Genomic DNA, 21572 nt, shown 5'->3' with positions numbered 1-21572 from the left:
TATCTGCCTCCCGGAAGCAGAGAGTTTACCTGGGGACGAAGCCCCAGGGGTGGTGGAGTGACAGTCTTGCCGGGATCCTCTTCCCTGCCCTCCCGACAGTGGCTGGGGGCTCCCCACGCCACCAGCCCCGCAAGAGATCCGCGGGAGGAGTGGGATTGGTGGTCGCTCCACAGGCCCTGGGGGGCCCCTGCGCTGAGGCACACAAGTGGCACGGTTCAGTGAGGAGCTGCGCCAAGCGAAGATGGCTGGCTTGCCCGATCTGAGCCGGCCGGCTCCGCCCCCCCTGGAGAAAATGGAGGCAGCGGTGGTGCTGGCGCCTAGCCTGGTGTGGTAAGCGGGGGCCGGGCGGGCCTTTGCCCCCCAAGCAGGACTGGGCTGGGGGTCACTCACAAAGCTCCCAGAGCTGGGCCGGTCCCGCGCCTTCCTCTCCGTCTCTGCGTCGCCGCTGCCGTCTTTCCTGGCCTTTGTTGCCTTGGGCTGCTCAGTCTCCCGGCGTGGTTGCAGCACTTTCAGGAATCTTCTTTTGCATCGGCCCTAAAACCTTGAGACTGTAGTTGCTTTTTTTCGTTGTAGATTAGTTGATCAGTGATTTATTTGTTTTTTGTTGCTCTTGGAAATGCAAATAGTACTCTGGCAGCACAGCGCACACTTCACAGGCTCTCTCTGTCCTCTGGCACGCTCACTCCAGACCCGTCGCCATCTTGCTCCCCCCCCTAAAACCATTTTTGGAAGTTAGAGTACTAACCTTATAATTTTTTGACAAGAAAACTATTTCACTGAAATTTGTGAAAGGAACTAAGAAGTGGAGTTTAATATCTGTCACATTGTATAAGTAGAGCAAAAACCTCAGCTATTCAGCAACTGCAGTGTTTATCTCATGTTTTTTTTAAAAAACACAGCCATAATTTGCAATTTTTCAAGAATTAAAAATGCTGCCAGTTAATAAAACAACTTCTACCCTTACACACATCTAACCTAGGAATGGTTTGTCAATTATTACCATAAACAGTGGCACTTAGAGCAAATGTTTAACTCCTAGTTATGTCAAAGCACTTTTCAGAGTGATATAATTTGTGTTAAATCTGCAAAAGACTACATTTAATGGTCCATTTCGGACATGGCCTCTTAGTTGCTGGTACAATCTAGTAATGAATGTAGAACAAACCAATGTCAAGTTTTTCCATCTAAAAAGCCATAGAGACACTATTTTCCCAAGCTGGCCTTAGGTTTATCCAACTACTGTGCCTTTGTAGCAACCTTGATTTGCTTTTTTTTTTTTCTTGTTGACGCTTTCTTATATTCATATGACTTTAGCTTAGTCAATAAAATTTCAGCAAAAGTAACTAAAAATTTGTACTTCCTTTTTTCTCTTTCACATCATCTGGAAGACGCCTTCACTGTAGGAAAATGTCAGGTGCCCTGCTCCCATAAGCAGCTTGCTCTCTAGTTGGTCAACTATTGTGATGTTCTTTAGCCAGCCTCTAGGCTAGCTCCTATTTAATGAGTTCATCTATTCATCGAATATGTATTGCATGCTTAGTATGTGAAAGACACTGTTCTAGGTACTGGAGATACACAGTAAATAAAACAGGCAAAACTTCCTTTCTTCATGAAGTTTACATTCTAGAGGAGAGAGAAAAACAATAAATAAATTTCATATACTTCATATAACAAATAGGCATTTTACAAAATTCTTTGTAGAACATAAATTACAGAAAAAGTATAGAAAGTGTTGGCCAGGGAGAAGGTGGTTGTAATGTCAAATACAGTGGTCAGGGAAGACCTTACTGAGAATGCAGCATTTCAGCAAAGACCTAAGGAGGTGAGAGAGTAAGGCACAAGGATAAATGAGAAAGGTACATTTTAGATAAAGGGAAGAGCAAGTGCAAAGGCCCCGAGGCAGGAGACTGCCTGGAATGTTTAAGAAAAAGCAAGGATGCCAGTGTGCCTGGAACAGAGTGAGCCAAGAGGAGACTTTTAGGACATGAGGTCAGAAAGGGAAGAGAGAACAGACCTTGTGAGGCTTTTTGTCAGCCTTGAAAAGACATTTTTTTTTCCACTTTGAGGGAAATAAGAATCTACTGGATTTTTATGTAGAGAAATGATGCAATCTGACTTATAATTAAGAGCATCACTTTGGGTGCTGTATTGAGGGTGGGTTGTAAGTGGGCAGGTATAAAAACAGAAGGACCTGCTAAGAAACTACTGCAATAATTCTGATGTCAGATGATGTTGGCTAGTAGATAATTTAGGTAAAAAGTTGATGGTGAAGGTAGTAAAAAGTAAGTGGGGCTCTGTATACATTTTGAAGGCATAGACTACAGGATTTGCTGATACGTTGGTGATCGTATATGAAAGAGAGAGCTCAAAAGTATTTACAAGTCTTTTTGGTTTGAACAAACAAAAGGAAAGAGCTGTAATTAACTGACATAGGGAAGATCTGTGAGAAAAAAAGAGTAAAGGAGAGATGGGAAAGATCAGAGGCTAGGTTTGGGGTAAGTGTATTTGCAGAAGTCTAGTACACATCCAAGTGGTGACATGGACTTGGCAGTTGATTACATGAGTTCAGGTGGACATCTGGATTGAAGATATGAACTTGGGTGTTGTCAGTTTATGGATGATAATCTGTGAGAGTGAATGAGATGCTTGAGGGAGCGAATGTGTAGAGAAGAAAAAGAGGTCTGAGGACTGACTCTTAAGGCACTCCTATGTGTCAAGTCTGGAGACATGGAGAGAAGAGGTCAGTAAAGTGAAAGGCAAATGAGGAAATGCATTGTTCTGTAAGCTGGTGAAGGAAGGGTTAAAGGAGGAGGAAATGATTAACCGTGTCAGATACTGCCCATTACTTCAAGTAAAGTGAAGACTGAAAATTGACCATTAGTTTAGCAATGTGATCAATATTTCTTCCCACTGGAGGAAAGAAGCACACGAGGAACCAGAGGCTAAGACAGCAAGCTGCCTCATTCTGAATCCTCTTTACATCACCCCAGCTCCTATGGCTTCCATGCACCTCTGAACTTGTTTTGGAATTCTTTATTTTTTGCTTCAGTAATTAGTTTTTTACATCTGTGCAATGCCTGTTTTCATGTTGATATTTTTTATTTGATTTTTTAAATGGAATTATTTGAGGGAGATAAGTCAATTATTGCTGTCACTGTTTTAAAAAATTCACATTTTAGGTAAGATAAATGTTTCATTGTTACACATCCAGTTAACAGTGACTTCAGCCAGGGTCTTCTAACTCATAAAACTTTACCCTGCACCTTTAATTTCCATGAAGGGAGTAATTGACGCTTACTTGCTTGCTCTTTGTACCTTTCTTTACGCATGCTCACTTCTATTCATACCTTTTATTTATTTTTGCTTAATCCCTTGATTTTTGGTCCTTAGTTCCTTTTGAACAACTGCATGCCATGACCTTTAAGGACAAATATCGATATGACTTTAGAGCTTTAGGGAATTTGGACTTCTGCCAGGCTCTGAATCCAGAGGATAGTTTTTATATCCCCTGATCTCCATCCATTTCTGCACGATTTAATTCTTCCTAGCAAAGAGAAGAGCTGAGTAAATGGCCAGCACTGTACCGTTGAATATATAGGTACCCATTCTCTTGTTACAAAGAAGAGAATACAAGGTCCACCCACCCTCCACGTCCTCAATGAATCTTGTGTGTGTACTCTCATATACCATCACAGTATATGTCCTCTTTCTTTTTTTCTCTTATTCTTTCTGTGAGTTTTGCTTCCTTTCACCCTTCTATTCAAACATAAGAAGTTCCTGGAACATGAGTGACCTAAGAGATCATAGTGTTATGAACAGGAGTTGTGAATCTTCAGCTTGACTCTCCAGTAACGAGAATTCACTAGCACAAGTTTGTGCACATAAGCATGTAGGTAGACAAACAGAATGTATCACAAATTTAAGTGATAAAACATAAATTACAAACATCATGCGGGTGGTGAATTTTATCAACGTCAGTATCTTGCTTATGACACTGTACAATAGTTATGCAAGATTACCAGAGGGGAAATCTGGGATCTCCTTGTTAGTTTTTAAAACTGCACATGAATCTGAAAATACCTCAAAATAAAAAGCTTAAAAAATTATGTAGGTAAAACGGCAATCAGGGTCAGAATTTGTTTTCCAAGATTGCAAAATTGTCATAATGTTAGGATAGAAATATATTAGAGAAACTACTGTCTTAGAAAGAATCTACCATGCTGGCTTTTTAAAGTGGTGTGGGGAAGACACAGAAATAAATGGATAAATGGCAACCTGGGAAAAGAAAGGTGGTGGTGAACATGAAATTTTATTTTAGCGCCAAATATTGTAGTGGTGTTCTTAGTATTGTTGTGACTGCAGACTCCATGTGCATTCAGCTGCCATACTCCTAGTCAGCCAGCTGCTGCAGGATCATGCATTTTTTTGGACAAGATTTATTTAATGAATGCATCTGGTTGGTCATTGTCTCAGTTTCTAAAGCAAAACCAAACATGCTGCCCTTATTTCCCTTCCATCACTTTTTTAGTCATCTGATTTCCCCTTCTTTCCCAGAAATTCTTAAGATCATTGACTCCACTGACGGAAGTCAGGCTTCTGACTGCCTAATAAAGTTCACCAGTGAAAAGCCTATTTTTCATTCTGTTTAATTACAGGCTTCAGAGACACTCAAAATGGACGGTGTCTCAGGGACAAATAATACTGTAGGCTTGGTTTACTTTTCTCCTGTTGGCATTGGCACTAAGCCCTTCCTCTGCTTTGAAATTCATGGCTGTGACTGTGGCTGCATACTAAACAGACCGTGGCCACCACAAGTCCTGCTTAGCCCATCTGATGCAACTCAACTAATCCATATACCTTAATGGCTAGTTCTGAGCAGTAATTTAAGTAACTAACACTGCTGGTTTGCTTTTAGTACATTCTATGTATATGGTCATAATTGGGTTCATATATCATAATTTGAATTTGATTTGGTAAACCATCCTGAGTCTTGAACTACAATATGCTTGTTGTTAATTTTAGATGATTGACTTCGAAATTGGTCCTTAGAAATGTAAGTATGTATAAAATGATTAGATGACAAAGAGACATTGTAAAATATATCAAACATACAAAAACTAACAGTAGGGCCGACCCCGTGGCTCACTCAGGAGAGTGCGGCTCTGGGAGCGCTGAGGCCGTGGGTTCGGATCCTATATAGGGGTGGCCGGTGTGCTCACTGGCTGAGCGCGGTGTGGGCGACACCAAGCCAAGGGTTACGATCCCCTTACCAGTCACAAAAAAAGAAAAAAAAGAAAAAGAAAAAACTAACAGTAAAAGTAAGTTTCCTTCTCCCTCTTGTTTTCTTAGTCTCCCCTTTTCCTTCTACAGAGACAACCACTGTTAACAGTTTTATGCAGAGATGTTTTATGCACATATAAGTAGATATGCATAGGTTTTATATATAGATAAAACCCTATAGCTCTACCTTCCTAGTTTTTGCATAAAAGGTAGCATGATGATCACAGTGTTTTACTATTTGTTCCTCTTGTTTAATAACTCCTACAGAGCTTCTACACATCAGCATCTGTGATCTCTTTTTTTTTTTTTTTTTGCAGCTGGCCAGTATGGGAATCTGAACCCATGCATTTGGTGTTACAAAGACTCCACTTTTTTAAACAACTTCCTAGTATGCTGTTGAATGAATATAACCATTTTGTATATAACCAGTCACATTTTGATGGACATTAGCTGTTTCCAATATTTTAATACCAAAAATGCTTCAGTGATCATTGTTGTACATGATTATTTGTGCCATGTATAGGAGTATCAGTAGGAGGATATTCTTAGGAGGGGAATTCTTGAACAAGGGTATATTTATTTTATATTTTTATTTTTTAAGATTTTTTGATTGCGCATATTTTCGGGGTACAGTGTGTTGTTTCAATGCATGCATATATTGTACAATAATTCATTTGGGGTAGATAGCATATCCATCACCTAAACATTTATCTTTTCTTTGTGGTGATTACATTCAAAATCCTCTTTTATAGCTATTTAGGAATATACAATATAATATTATTAGCTATAGTCAGACTAGAACACCAAAATTTATCCTTCCTGTCTACCTGTAACTTTGTACCCATTAATCCACCTCTTCTCCCCACCCCACAACACTCCTTCCCTTCCTAGCCTCTGGTAACCATTATTCTACTCTCTTCTTCTATTTTTTAGGTTGATAGATATTGCCTGATAGTCTTCCAAAGAAGCTGTACAGTTTACTTAACCATATATGACAGTATTTGTTTCCCCATATCTACTTCTCCCATTATATTATTGATTTTTTGAATTTGCCAATCTCATTATAATTGTAAGGTATATTTATCTATTTATGAATGAGGTTAAGCATCTTAAAATCATTTGTTACATTTTTTTCCACAGAACCATTCAGTTCTTCATCATTCCCTGAATGATATCCATCTTTTCCCCACTGGTTTAAAATGGCAGCTAAAATAAACCTCCATGTTTATTTGAGCCTATTTCTGAACTCTCTTTTCGGTTACATTTACCTTACAGCTTACAAGCATCTGTACCAATTTTTGCAAATTACCATAGCTTTATAAGACATCTGAATATACAATAGTTTAGTGCCTCTTCACTGTTCTTTTTCAGAATTTCCCTAGATGCTCTCTCACACTTTTTGTTGGCTTTGGTGTTGGAGTTGCTTCATTAAAATAAGCGTTAAAATATACCTGTTTAAAAGAGGAGTATGATCATTATGATGACAGGGAAAGCTTTGTGCCCAAGGTTGAGTTAGATCTGGGACTGAAAATGATATGTGGAAAAAGAAGAGCAAAGAGAACCAACAAAGAGAAGAAAACTGAATAAAAGTTCCAAATTTGACATTCTATTAAAAAACCCAGAACATAAAAAAAACAAAACAAAACAGGCACTTGAATGTTGAAAGTATTTTAAGCAGCCAGCCAGCTTTGCAGGTCAGCATTTATAACCCCTACTTTTAAGGGCCTTGACAAACAGTACCAAGGTTCTGACCTTAAATTTAAATCCCTTGAACTCTTAGTACACGTGAGCACGCACCCAGCATTCCTTCGCTGATTGCACTCTGCTAGTCATCGCAAGGAGGCACTGTTAATGCATGCCTTGGTAGGACTCATAATTTATAGAGAAGCTAACAGGTTTTGAGAAACGGAGAGATAAACGCAGTCAGCAAACCACTATCTCCGAGCAGCTTGTCCTTTAAGTATGTCTAGGTCCAGACCTTTCAGTATCACTTCATTGATCTCAACAACAGGAACCTTGTGTTTGCCACTGTTCCAGGTAACCATCTATCCTTCTAGGAAAAGATTTTTACAGGTACTCTGAGGACTTTGGTTGATATAGATTTGTTTTTTGGGTAACTTAACTTCTCCTACATTTGAAAGATTTCCTTTCAGAAAGTGTTACCAGCATATTAAACTTATTAGAGTTATTGATCAGAGATACAAAAAACAGAATGTCCATGACATTAGTCTTATTTTTCCTTTATTTAGTTCTATTGCTATTGAAATAATGTGATGACAATTTAACCTTTGTTTAACTTTGCTATGCTGTAAAGCTTTTAAAAATCAAAAAGGTATGGACAAAGAACAAAATGCTATGGCTGGATTAATTTAAGACATGTTTACTGTTGCCTGCAAACATACTCGATGCTTAATGATTTTTCAATGGTGACTGATGTATACAGAGCCATTTTAGGGTTTGTTCTGGATCCTCTGCTCCAGCATCCTTTTCTGACTAATGCCTGCATCACTGTATCTGTGTTATTTGAATGCAACATATCTGAAAGACTTAAATCTAAAGTATATTAAGACTTCACTCACCATTTTATGATAGCCTGGAAGTCTGACAGCTCATGCTTTGGCACTGAGATGATAATAATTTAATTCCATGCACTCTTTGCTAGGGTACAAAACACAGAGAAGACTGGGAAGAGAATTGAAAGTGAAATGCCAGTTTTATTTGTTTATCTGTTAAGCTGGATCCCAAAAGATTTTATCTACTCGTAAATAAACTTTCTTTATGGAGAAAATTTGAATGTTCATTTTCCTCTCAGTTATTATGCAAATCTTTTTGCAACATTCTAGCAAAAAAAAATGCAACTCATTTTCTGTGCTTATAAATTGTTCATTACCATGCTCTCTGATGGCCAATTCATGGCTCCATTTGCAAATCCACAAATCTCTTTGCCCAGATAAACTTGGTGAAGTAAATACAAGGTGCTGAAGAAGCAGCATTGGGGATTAAGGGAGAAAAAGACATATCTCACACAAAATTCCCAATCTATCATTTTAAATTTTGTAATTCTTACTTGCACTTACATTTGTAAAGTCCAGGAAAATAAATTTTTCTACTGATCTCATCAACCCAGTGTTTAGAGCTATATATAAATGACATTTAATGGTTTCTTCATTGTACAAGGAAGGAGTCCTGGTTCAAGGAGAAAAACAAACACACACAAATAAATAAAACCTCTAAAATGGAATACTTTCTTTCGTTGCTGATTATAAGTGTGAGATGCTGTAACCTATAAGACTCAATACAGAGAACTGAGATAATTTTGTTTGAATGTTTATGGTTTGGGTCTTTTAAAATAAAGCAATCAATGTTATTACTTTTTCCCTCTTCTTTGATAAAAAGAAAATTGTAAATCTCAAGAGGAATGCCACATGATCTTAAACAGATCTTAGCCTTAGAGCGGGTTAATGTCACCCGTTCACATATGTATTTAACATCCATTAATGCTAACACGATTGACTTTTGTTTACATTTACTTGGAACTTAGTTCCTTTGCATGAAAATAATACTCACAAATAGTGAACCTCTTTCCTCTAAGTAAAATGTGAAAACAAAGAAAAAAATGCAAAGTGCACAAAATGTCTTTAGAGCAAGCAAAATCTCTCTATAGAAAAAAAAAAGGGGGGTTTTAATTCCATATATAGAAACATTTAGGGTAGGAATCTGGTTCACAATATATATCTCCTGTCACTGCTGAGCTTAAGAATCTACCCAAAGGTTTTTTTCAATTAAAATTCTGTGTACCAACGATAAACTCTGCTACAAAGCTTTTAATTAAAAAAGAAAAGAACGAAATGATATAAACCCACATTGTCTCTAGGCACTGCTTGCATTAAAGGATTAGACTGATGAGATGTTTGGATTTTATTGTTCTGAACATGTGTTTCAGTCGGTGCTCTCGGACCTACCATGTGAAGAAAATGAAACGTAAGTAGATAGCAAGAGACTCCATGTTTTTATTTAGCATTTTAAAAATTCAAAGAATAAAAAAGCTCAAGTCATTTGTAAAGCCCCAAATGAGTTTCAGATGATCATTATAATCATGTGAGGAAAAAACAGTAGTTTTAAAACGCAGATTGCTCAATTTTTCTAAAAACAGAAGTAATCATTCTCATTACAATCTGCTTTGCTAATAATAAGTGGCCTGGTTGATTTCTAGGTATTTTTGCTCACTTCTACTTGGAACTTGGTTTCTTTGCATGAAAATAATACTCACAAATAGTGAACCTATGTTTTGTAAATCCCTTGAGGTTTCGAGGGTAGTTTAAGGTCATGGAAGAGCCATGACATCATCTGTGGCTGCATCCACACTCATAAGTCACGGTGATGATGGGAGGTAAGCAAACTAACCCTAATTCCAAGCTGTGTTGTGTGTACATTTCAAAATGCTTTTGATATGAATTATGTGAATAATTGACTCAAAAATCTTACTTTTTGGGGCCGGCCCGGTGGCGCACTGCTACAGTGCGCCGCTTGGGAGTGCGGAGGCGCTCCCGCTGAGGGTTCGGATCCCACATACAGACCGGTTCCCGCTCACTGGCTGGGTGAGGTGCGGGCGCAGCACCAAGGGTTGTGATCACGTTGCCAGTCCCGGTCCAGTACGGGCGCGACACTGAGGGTTGCGATCCGTTGCTGGACACGAAAAAAGACAAAAAGGAAAAAAAAAAAATTCTTACTTTTTGTGCTGTAGACTTACTGGTTCTCAGAATTCTATTTGGGAGATTGGGAGAAGATGCCATTAACAATGCTGCTGTTGACTCATGGTAACAGTGATGCACTGTGACTTAGTGCAAGTGTCAGAAAAGCACTTCTGCCAACTATTGTCTCCTCCTGGTCAAAGCCCTCACTGCCAGCAAGCTGTGTTCAACCATCATTGCTTGTTACCTTCAAAGCCAGAGACGCTGGCCTCTGGCTCTAGAGTAAGTGGCCATGCTGGTTAGGGTGCATTCCTGGACCCTGGACCCATCATCTGTTTCTGCTGCTTACAAAGTTGGTGCCAATCTTTCACCTTGTGCACGCCTCCTATTACTGCTCCTCGGTATTTATTGTGCACCTACGTTTGCACTCTGTAATCTGCTGTGAGCGACACAGAGAGGGTTTGATTGTGTGCTTACCTGACTCTGGACTTCATGGCTGCCCTCATCTTGCCTCCTCATCTTCTGCCTTTGACTCAGAATAAGCAAATAATTGAACAAAGAAATTCATAATTGGTAAGAATAGGAAAGTGTTGAATCTAACTCTGTAATCAATATGACAGGAGAATATGGTATTGAGGAACATTTTATGTTGACTTTAGAGCCACCAAGGCTACTGGTCTTCTCTTCGGGTGAAGAAATTGAGACCGAGAGAGAGAGAGAGAGAGAGAGAGAGAGAGAGAGAGAGAGAGAGAGAGAGAGAATGAATAGCAGGACCAACTGGTACTTAGGTATGACCTTTTTTAGTTACATCATTTTGCATCTAAGTGTCTTTTATATGTATCATTATTTAATACTATTGCTTTTGAATGAAAACATGAAACTGCCTCAAGTAAAATGCAAATCAGCAGAAAATACAGACAGAGAAGGCAAGAGTGTGGCTGGGATTGTAGGGAGGTAGTAAAAGGTATGTGAGTATGTTGAAGATAGACACAATACCTCAAACTTTTCTGTCACATGACAGTGTTAGTGGAATTGGTCTGTAATGAAAGGAAGGCATGCTGTTCTCGGGGAGAGAGGAAAAAGCTCCCCCCACTAACCAAAATCCTCTTTCTCTACCTATATCGATTCAAGATATTTTCAGTTTAGAATCACTCCTTTGATTTGAGATATTATCTCCTGTTAAAATATGCTACCCAGCCAAGAGAGCATGTTCGGCCTTTACCAGTACTGCTATAAGAGAGTAACACAAAAGGCAGATCACAGGGGAAAGAACCCATAGAGATGGTTACTCTAAATGTCCTTTAGAAATGAGAAAGATGAAAGGACAGTAACTTGCCCAAAGTTCACATGCAGTAGACACAGAAAAGGGAAACTTGGACTAGAATGCAAGGGAGTAGAAATGGAAAAACCTGAAAAATTGCCTAGGTGGGAGCCCTGATGGGGGAGTCCCTGATTAGCCAGAAATAAAAACATTTTAAAATCAACTTCTGTGTTCCAAGAATTGTGCAAAACAGTTTATATACACTTTCTATTTAAAAAATAATTTATCTAGTATTAGTTCTATCGAAATTTATTTTCAAACACTAGACTATTTTCTGATCCAACTTATTTTATTTTTATAACTGCATTTTTAGTATAAACAATGCATTGCTATGCTTTTTGCATAAAATTTAAATACCATAAGTAATTTATAGTATGAAATAAAATATGGCAGAGCCCCCCATTACACTTCTAATCTATTTTTTCTCCCCATAAATAACCAAGCACCTTGATGTGCATAAATGTATGTACATAAATAGATTGATTTACAAAACATAAATATGACCATAGAGATAAAGGATTCTGTAAATTAACTGCATTAATAGATTTCCTAATGATATATCACCACCCTACTTGGCTTGGTGAAGTTAAATATTTTGCTCAAGAGTAGACAAGCAAGTTAAGAGGCAGAGCTTGGATTTGGACCTAGTTAGTACTGACTCTTGAGCCCAGAATTTTAACTACAAAGCCATATTATATATCCAATATTTAATTAATTATTCACCTGGTAAAATCCCTGAGGGACATGCAGTCCATCCATTCTTCTAGATACTATAAAATTTACCACCTGTTTCTAAGTGATATGAGTTGATACCCATCCTTCTTTTAAATTATTCTAGCTGAATTGCACTTTGGACTCTGTTGAGAAATGATTTTTTAAAAGAAAAAAAAACCATGAAATTTGTTATTTCATTTATTCTAAGAGTACTACAGAAAACATTGTTTCTATTGTTAACAGTGTTCTCTTTATAAGGCTCTATACTTTGAATTTTTCTCTCGTTTCTATACCAGGAATGGTTGTACATCTGGTGAGTAATGCTGTTCTTTTTATTAATTTTTAGAGAACTATATAACCCATTCTCTCTCTCCTACTACTAACTGCTAGAAAGCTTAAGCCAGATCTAGGGCTCAATTTTAATGTTATGTATGGGATTTACTATATTCCGTTTACAGACTGATCTCACTCTTGTCTTATTCTCTTTATCTAATGCTCTCCATGCTCTCATTTCTATTTTTTTTTTAATTTTTAATGTTTCCTTAAAGCATTTTGGGACACAGGATTTTGATGCATTCAGACAGTACTACACACAGAAATAGGAGGTGGGAACTGGCTTTTACTGCTCCCAGCTGTACTGCATGATAGTAAGAGACATGGACTCCACAGACAAACCATTTGGGTTTAAGACCTGTCTCTGCCACTCCCAGCTATGTTATCTAGGGCAAGTTACTTAACTTCTCTACCATCGAGTTTTCTCAATTGTAAAAGGAGGATTATAATAGTGTGACCTGACCTTAAACTGTTGTAAGTTTGAAAGTGAGTTATTCACATGAAGTTATATACCAGGTTTAGAAGAGTGTCTGATGCAGAAAATGCTGGGTGGCTGTAACAGAAGAGCCAATCCAGCATCTCTGCAGTTTCTTCTTGAATTTATCAAATTAATAAATTTATAGTTAATCTTAGGTCCACATATTCTCAGCACTGAGAAGAATATCAGGGATCAGCTAGTCTAACCGTCCATGTAGAGCAGGGATCATCTCCACAACATCCAAATAGAGAAGGACACTAGATGTTCTAGTAGAGACAGAAAAAACAACTACTTCTAGAGAATTCTGATTATTGCAAATGTCTCCCTTAAACATTAAGGTCAGCTCTCACTTCTCCCTGAGTTTATTATTTTTTTCTTTTTAGCATCATTATCTCAATTTGACCAATCCCCAAGTAATAATTTTATTGTTAGAAACATAACTTTTCCTGCACTAAGATCTTTTATCTAAAATTTGAGTAATTAGAATACTGATACAGTTTAGACACTGTTGTTTTTTTTTTTTTAAGAACTTAAAGATTTTCTGCTTAAAATTGAATTTGAAAAAGAAATGAAAATAATGGTGTGGGTAGGAGAGTGCATGGATTTAGAAGACCCATATTCTAGATTAATTTCCTTGACAAGCTAGTGATCTCCCCACTTTCTTTCCCCGCTCTGGTTGTCAGTTGTATTGTGTGTAAAAGCCTAAAGGTAATCCAAAAGTGCCTGCAATTCTGAAATTACACAATCACTGATCACTGCATTTCTCCAGCTAACAGCTTCCTGGCCATTTTATTGCTGATCGGAAATTCCACCAGAGGGTGCACAGGCTCAGAAAGAGAAAATGAAAAAAAAAAAAAAAAAAGGCTTGGATAATTGTTAGCACTGGAAGAAATATTGAGTAGCTCAAAAATTAGAATTAAAAAATGAGAGATAGCTAATATTTAGGATTGACTTAAAGTATATGATCTATTTTAAAATGGAAAAAAAGAAGCAGAGGTTTATATGTGGAGGGAGGTAAAATAATCCACACTTCTGGCCATGAGCTCAGCTGTCAAGGCTCAAAAATAAGAAACGTCCACTCTTTTACGGGGCCAGGACACCAAGAGAACTTTCCTGCAGACATCTCTTAAGTGGGATACTACATTTTTAAGATTTTTATATTTTTAATATCATATTTTAATGCTTTCTGACTACAAAAGTGATGCGTGTACATTTTAAAAATTCAGACAATATAGAAATATTAAAAGGATAAAGTTCCTCATAATACCATCTTCAAGAGAAATAAGCACTGTTAGTACTATAGCTCCTGTTAAAATATGCTACCCAGCCAAGAGAGCATGTTCGGCCTTTACCAGTACTGCTATAAGAGAGTAACACAAAAGGCAGATCACAGGGGAAAGAACCCATAGAGATGGTGTACATTTATATTAAACTGCTAGTTATTTTGGCGAAACCATTCTATTTGTGTAAAAGAATATACACAAAGTAGTAGCTTTCTATATTATTTTACTCAATGAGACTTTTAATTACAAATAAAAATCTACATTCTTTTTGGTGACTAGTTAATATTCTTTTATAAGAATGCACCATTAATCAATTTTTAAAATCCTTTCCTGATGGTCACTTGCGTTAGGATGTTTTTTATTTTATTTTATTTTTTTTTAAAAGATGACTGGTAAGGGGATCATAACCTTTGACTTGGTTCAGCCAGTGAGCAAACCGGCCATCCCTATATGGGATCCGAACCTGTGGCCTTGGTGTTATCATCACCGCACTCTACCGAGTGAGCCATGGGCCGGCCCCAGGATGTTTTTTAAAGTCATACTTTCAGTTGCCATTTTTTTCCAGCCATTTGTACCTGTGAACTTTGCTAAAACCTCTAAGTGCTCAAAAAAAAAAAAAAAAAAAAAAAAAAAAAAAAAAAAAAAAAAGCTTATCTGGGTGATTGTTCTTGTCAAATATTTGGGGTAAAATTATTAAATTGACATTTCACATATGTTAGACCCACCAGCTCCAGGACACTGAGAGTAATAAATTAATTGACATTTATGAATGCTTTCAGGCTGAAAAATACTGAGCATTATCTTAACAATGGCTGAAAAAGACATGATTAAGTATAGCTCCATTTTAGAAGCTTTTTGGGTTGTGATAATCAAGCTTCCGCTGTTCAATCCCAGAATGTTTTAACAGAGGCCCATATGTTGATGCATTAAAAAACTCTATCAGCAAATATACATGCAGGCACAGTGAGGGACTCTAAAATGAATAAAATATGCACACATATGTCTGTACACCTGTAGTGTTAAACCTCCTGAAAATCACACTGTGAACTTGTTTTTGTGTGATGTTTTAAAACTTATCTCAGGAATGATTGAATTATATCTAGACACACAAATGACTTGATCATGCTGACTCAAGAGACTGAATTCTAATTCCTTGGAAAATGGTATGTATGGTCACACTCATTCATTTTCTTCCTAGCCTAGCTCCTTTCCTGATCAATTGTTCAACCAGAGTACAACCAATTGTCCAATGCCTGCTATTCCCTACCAAGATATTAAAGGTTAACAGAGATTATAAACATTTCCTGGAGAATTTCAAAGGGCTCCAGGTCTCTGGAATAACAGAATGATGAAATGCTTATGTGCCAAATATGTAAAACCTAAGATGCATTGGCCCTGAAAAGTTAGTCATTATCTTCTCAATGCACAACAGTTTTGTAATTCTAGAAGCAAACCTATTACAGTGCAATTGTCTGTTTATATATCTTATAGTTTAGCATTTACCTGTATTCTCAGCATCTTGAATGGAGTGGGCTTGCAGTAAACATTTGCTTAATTGTGTTGGGTATGGGAGGTTGATGTGGGGGTAAGTAGATTGTTCTAGGCAAACAGCTGTGGTCAGAACAAATTTTATGGTCCAAAAGAAATAAACTTTGGCCATCTAAAGTTCCAGCATTAACTGCTCTTTCTTTATCGGCAGGCGTGTAAATTGTAACGATCAACACCCTAATGGCTGGTATATCTGGTAAGGATATCTTCAATTTGTTTTACAAAACATTTGGTGGTATACACTGTTGTTTTTCTTAAATAATTTTGGATGGCACATCAAATCATACAATTTAAGGAAATTTTAGGGGTCATATGAATCAATATCTATAGAAGCATCACTTTCAGGTTGTTGGCCAGTATTTGCTTAAATACTTCTGTGTCAGGAAACTCAATATTTTTAAGAATACAAATTTAATCTAGAGTTGGATATCTTTAACTGCAAAATAATTGTTTTTTCTCTTGAAATCTTTCTAAATGACTCTTCCACTGATTTTAGTTCTGGTCTTAAAAGCCACTCAAAATAAGACTGCTACCTTTTGGATGAGACAGTCCTTCAGAAATTTTAAGATGGTTGTTATAACCTTATAAATCCTGACTTTTATATTTTCCAAACTTAACATTATCAGTTTTCTCAATTCGATGGTAGCTCCTCAAAGGCAAAGACCCTGTCTTATCTACTTTCGAATCCCTAAAACATCTAAAATATGTTCAGTTGCTTAAATGCTGGTTGAAGGAATGGATGGATGGATCAATGAAAGAATGAATTAATTATTTAAGAAACCAAGATCCTGCAATTTTCAAAGAAAAAAATGACTACCAGAGCCTGGCAAGATTGGCCCTCTTTGAGGGCAGAGAATAGTCCAGGTCCAGTGGGAACGTTTGTATGGTGGTGGTAGGTTGCTTAAGAAATTCAGCATCCAGAGTGCTTGTAGTCAATCTAGCTGAGTCTTTGGCCCCTCTCCAGGTAGTAACAGAAGCTCTCCACTTCCCCATGTGCTCCACTTCACTCCTCCCCCACTACTTTTGGTGGCAGGTTCCTGCTGCTGATTTTCCTGCTGGCACTTCTCTGTGGAGTGATCCTCTTCTGCCTCCAGTGCTGGCTGAAAAGAGCTCAGATTGATTCCCCAAGACGCACCATGGCCGTTTTTGCTATTGGAGACTTGGACCCAATTTATGGTGAGTTGTCTACACAGTTCTACACTCCTCTTTGAAACTCTACAGTTTTGTGGTGAATTGAAAAACCATCCCTTGAAAAGATTTGTGAATTTAGAACAAGACACAGCTTGTCAGAGACTCAAAGTCATTCATTGAAGAGGAGTTTAAGAGAGGAAACTTCAGAAGGAAGGAGACCCCAGAAGAATGAAAATGTGTCTTGAGGAACTGACTTATAGTTGAGTATGCAGATAGAACCTAAACATTTTGCTCAGTTCAACAAGCAGGAGAGAAGAGATACACAGGGCTGGATACTCCAAGTGAGTGCTTGGGTTTAAGGTGCAGAAAAGAGTCTCTGAGCTTTTGGTATCAACCCATCTTACTCTGTACTCATAATCTCATTTACTAAGCTTCCTATGTGTTACTTAATTCATCTGAAGGAACATTGAACCACAATTTCCAGATTGTCTGCTGCCAATACAGAATCTGAAATAACGGGAATTGGATAGAGTGTCAATCCTCACGACCTTTCACCTCAGACATACTGACAGCATCTTCATCCTCCCTGCTCCCAACGCCCACCCCCAAAACCATGCCCCTCCCCTCATTTTCCAGTTTGCACAGGAAGGTAAGAAATGGAGGAAATTAAGGTCTTAGAGTTATTTGTGATTACCAGCCTTAGCTGTAAGTAGAAAAATCACTAACTGGGTTCCGGGAGGCCACAATTGATAGTTGTTTCTTTATGTTAAGCATTGTCCTCATCAAGAGACTGTTCTGAGACTGAGGTATTGCAATACACACCACAGTTGCCTCAAGAGTGCTTGGTGGAGGTTAATAGCTATTCTTCAGAAGCTTAGGCCAGCATAAGATTTTCAATAGATGGAGCAGGGTATGCCCTAGAAAAAACTAACAGTTAAATAAAAAGTGGGATAAAAATAAACTAAAATGTTTTATTCTCAAAATTTAGTACTTTAAGATTTAAAAATTGTATTCACTATTGGCTTTTTTTTTTTTTCAAAAATCACTACTAAACAAGGGCAGTATGTTTTCAGTTAGGGAAATAGTTATTTTGGGAAAGATAATTAAAGTCTCCAATGATAATAGCTCTTTCTGCTAAAATAAAAAGTACTTTCCACAGATCGTACAGAGCAGTAGGGTTATTGTCCTTCTAACAAATTATGTTAGACAAAGAGGTCAACATGGTCTTTTTTTTTGACTAGAGGCATTTAATAAATAAAAGCAATTATGTTTCTTCTAACTGAACTTGAGTTTCTAAAGCGAAGAATACAGGGGCTGGCTGGTTTGCTCAGCTGCTTAGAGCACGGTACTGATAACATCAGGATCAGGGGTTCAGATCCCTGTACCGGCCAGCTGCCAAAAAAAAAAAAAAAGAATGCAGCCTGGTGTTAGCTATTTCCTTACTCTGAGAAAAAACTTTTTCTAGACTACCTTGAATCTTAAAATAATTCTGTTCCTAAGTTTAAGTATAATATTAAGCTACCCAGTTATACTGTTATAATTTTTAAAGCAGTTTATGCATCGTGGTTACATCCTCATTCATCTAATATTTTTGTATTTCCTGCACAGTAGTTTACATATAGGCTTTTGAACTTGCCTGAGCTGGTATGCATATGAGAGAAAAGGTCAAGGCTAATTTTACATATAGGCTTTTGAACTTGCCTGAGCTGGTATGCATATGAGAGAAAAGGTCAAGGCTTTTTCTTCAGTAATATTACTTCAGTAATCTGCATGTGACAAGACTAAGAGTCAGGCATTAGAATTACATTTTCTGTATTATCTTGACGTCACTATAAACAGCAAAAAAAATGGGGAAGAAATTGTTTCATAAAAAAAATAATATGGTTATGATCTATTTCACATCTAACAAGTGTTAGGCAGTAGGACGAGGTTTTTCAGATATTATCTCTAATTCCTAAATATCACCTCAGAAAAGTGGCTATTATTTCTCTTTGCCTATCCTCACTACTGGGTAAATATACATACATAAATCTTTACCACAAGTCAAATAGTAGACTTCAGTCTGTCTGGAATGGGGACTAAGGAGCCAATGAAAATTAATGCTGGGCACTCGCAGCCCAGCCAGCTCTTCCCTGGACACAAGTACAGCTGCATATTTTGAACATTCAGACATTTCCATAGGGTGACTCCTCAATGGTAGGGCTTGTGCTCCAGAATCTTTATTCCTATCCTCATTCTAACGCTTTTCCCCAATTCGTTGCTTGCTCAAGAAACCTCCTTGTTTGTTTAACCTTGTAGTTTAGATATTTAAACCATCTTCCAGCTTGAGTTGCATCTCAAAGCTCTTTTTCTATTGATTTCCATCTTGCAGGCCACAGGCTGACTTGCCCTTTCCCAATTATCATTTGTCTTGCCTACGCTGGGTCAGGTGTCAGGTTATCCCACTCACTGCACATCTCCTGCCCTGTCCCGGGGATACCCAGGATGGCTGTACCAGCAGTGTAGAGCCATTCACACAATCTCAAATTGGATGTTGCATCTAAAGTTGTGCTTTTTGACATTCCTGTTTTGTTTTCCTCCAAAACAAAATACAAAAGAGAAATTTAGGAAGTAATTTAGGAAGAGTAATTTAGAAGAGCAATTTAGTGGTGTGCTCTGTGATCTCTAGTGGCTTCTTAACTAGTAGTTTCTGGAAGTAAACTCAAGGGAGTTAACACTTTAAGACAGTCTGAAACCCAGACCCACATTGGACTTAACTTTCCCCATTGGATCCTCATTATACCTTCACTTCTCCATAGAAATGATTCTTCCTACCTAATATTTCTATAGAGAGGACTGATCTCCAAAAGGAAAGCTAGAGAGAGAAGGGAGGGTCAAAATCACAACATCTACCTCCATAGCAGGCCCCACAAAGTGTGCGCTCACAGCTTGGGGTTGATCCAGCCCCTCGGGGATTCATAAGCCCACAGTAAGGTTATGGGGTTGTACTTCTGAGTTTTCCTCACAGTCACTATTCAGAAGAGGGAGAGGAAACGGAGAAATCTCTGGAATGGCACTGGTAGCATATTAGAATATGAAATATGAGTTCTGGACTCCCTGCCATCTCTTGAGCACAAAGAGGAAGACAGGTGTTCTCTCCTGGGTACAGAATGTGGGAAATGGGTCATTTAAAACATTTTAGTGGAGAGACTGGATTTGATATATTAACCTGGGGTTCCCCCCCAGAACTTTATTTTATTTTCTCAAAACTCATTTCATTTTATTACCATAATTTGTTGAATGTATTAGTTGAAATAGCTCTGCTTTTCTGACCTGTGAGTCAGAGATTTGACTCACAGGGTCTCACAAAAGCTGCCTTCAACTGGGAAGAGCCAAGAGCCAAGAGGAACATTTTGGCTGAATATCAGAGGCTGGAGTTGACTGAACTGTAGTAATGTTAAAATATATAAGACAGAAAATTTCTCTCAATAGCAATTACTGACACTGTTACATGGCTCAAATTGTCAATTATCCTGCTTAGAAATACTAAAGAGAGAAAAAAAATAAAATAAAATGAAACAAAACAAAAACACTTGCCTTGGGATCCTTATAAAAGTTGTATAGGGATGATGTTATCAGTACAGCCCATTCCAATGTCGATGAGATTTCCTATCTGGGAAATCTCCATGGAATCTCAGCCAAACAACCCAGATCCTAATAGCATCTTCTGGGCCAATGCTCATGTCTTTTTACAGTACTCTGCTTATCCAGTGCTCAGATTGCTGGACCTTCCTTCCCTTTCATAGGACCTGTGCCCCTGAATGGGGGATCCTAGACTCAGAGGCTTTTCTAAAGTCATCAGGTTCAGTAGAAGAGACACTGGCACTTTACTGCATTCAGCCATCACCTTCCATGTCTATAATATGTTATGATGAAGCTCTCTGCCCTCCAGAAATGGAGAAATGATCCCTCTGATATCCCCTGTTAAGGGCTGAGTTATACCCCTTCAAATTCATATATTTAAGTCCTAACCCTCAGTACTTCAGAATATGACTGTATTTGAAGATAGGGCCTTTAAAAAGCTACTTAAGTTAAAATGAAGTAATTGAGGTGGACCTTAATTCAATATGACTAGCATCCTTATGAGAAGAAGAGGTTACCCCACCAACAGGAACAGAGGGAAGACGGTGTCAAGACTCTGGGAGAAGAGGGTTGTCTACAAGCCAAGGAGAGAGGTCTCAGAAGAAAGCAACTCTTCTTACATTGTAATCTTGGACACCCAGTCTACAGAACTATCAGAAAGTAAATTCCTGTTGTTAAAGCCACCCATTCGGTAGTAGTACTTGGTTATGGCAGTCCTAGCAACCATCAGAGACTAAACATTCTAGCATTATTTGGATGTGTTTTTCAGCATCTATGTTAGGGGTAAAAATGATTTCTTATTTCAATGTTTTCTTATTTCAATATCTTACCTAGACTAATAATGCCTTTGGAATCCCTCCCAATGATAATTCAACAGAAAACGAATTTGCAAGTTTTTTTCCCCCTCATATGTGGAAATGGAGAGTAAGAATACACATTGGGCCATGGGAAGTGATTAAAAAAAAAGCATGCAAGTTTTTAGTAAAGGTAGGGAAGGAAGAAGAGAAAATCATTAAAACTCCGACATAACTATATACTCCAAATCTCTATTGTTTGTGATCATTGCTTTTCATTCTATTGAAATCAGAAACTTCAAGATGAAGTGAAATAGAAATTACAGGACATTTTAAAAAGAGAAAAGGATTTCAGCTTATTAGGTTAATTTTTTTAAA

General features: G+C 37.8%; 1 protein-coding gene across 1 annotated transcript in view; it reads left to right on the top strand.

Moving 5' to 3' along the window:
* Positions 1 to 7242: 7242 nt before the first annotated feature.
* The window catches only part of TMEM207 (transmembrane protein 207), an 18818-nt gene continuing 4488 nt past the window's right edge, over positions 7243 to 21572 (top strand). The window contains exons 1-4 of the mRNA XM_008585331.1: positions 7243 to 7317; positions 9224 to 9261; positions 15800 to 15844; positions 16682 to 16824. Of these exons, the coding sequence (XP_008583553.1) occupies positions 7243 to 7317; positions 9224 to 9261; positions 15800 to 15844; positions 16682 to 16824 (301 nt within the window). The remainder of the gene's footprint in view (positions 7318 to 9223; positions 9262 to 15799; positions 15845 to 16681; positions 16825 to 21572) is intronic.

This window comes from Galeopterus variegatus, unplaced genomic scaffold (genome assembly GCF_000696425.1).
Source record: "Galeopterus variegatus unplaced genomic scaffold, G_variegatus-3.0.2 Scaffold3521, whole genome shotgun sequence".
Taxonomy (NCBI): domain Eukaryota; kingdom Metazoa; phylum Chordata; class Mammalia; order Dermoptera; family Cynocephalidae; genus Galeopterus; species Galeopterus variegatus.
Note: the sequence above shows the minus strand (reverse complement) of the source record. Positions and strands in the feature narration are given on the sequence as shown.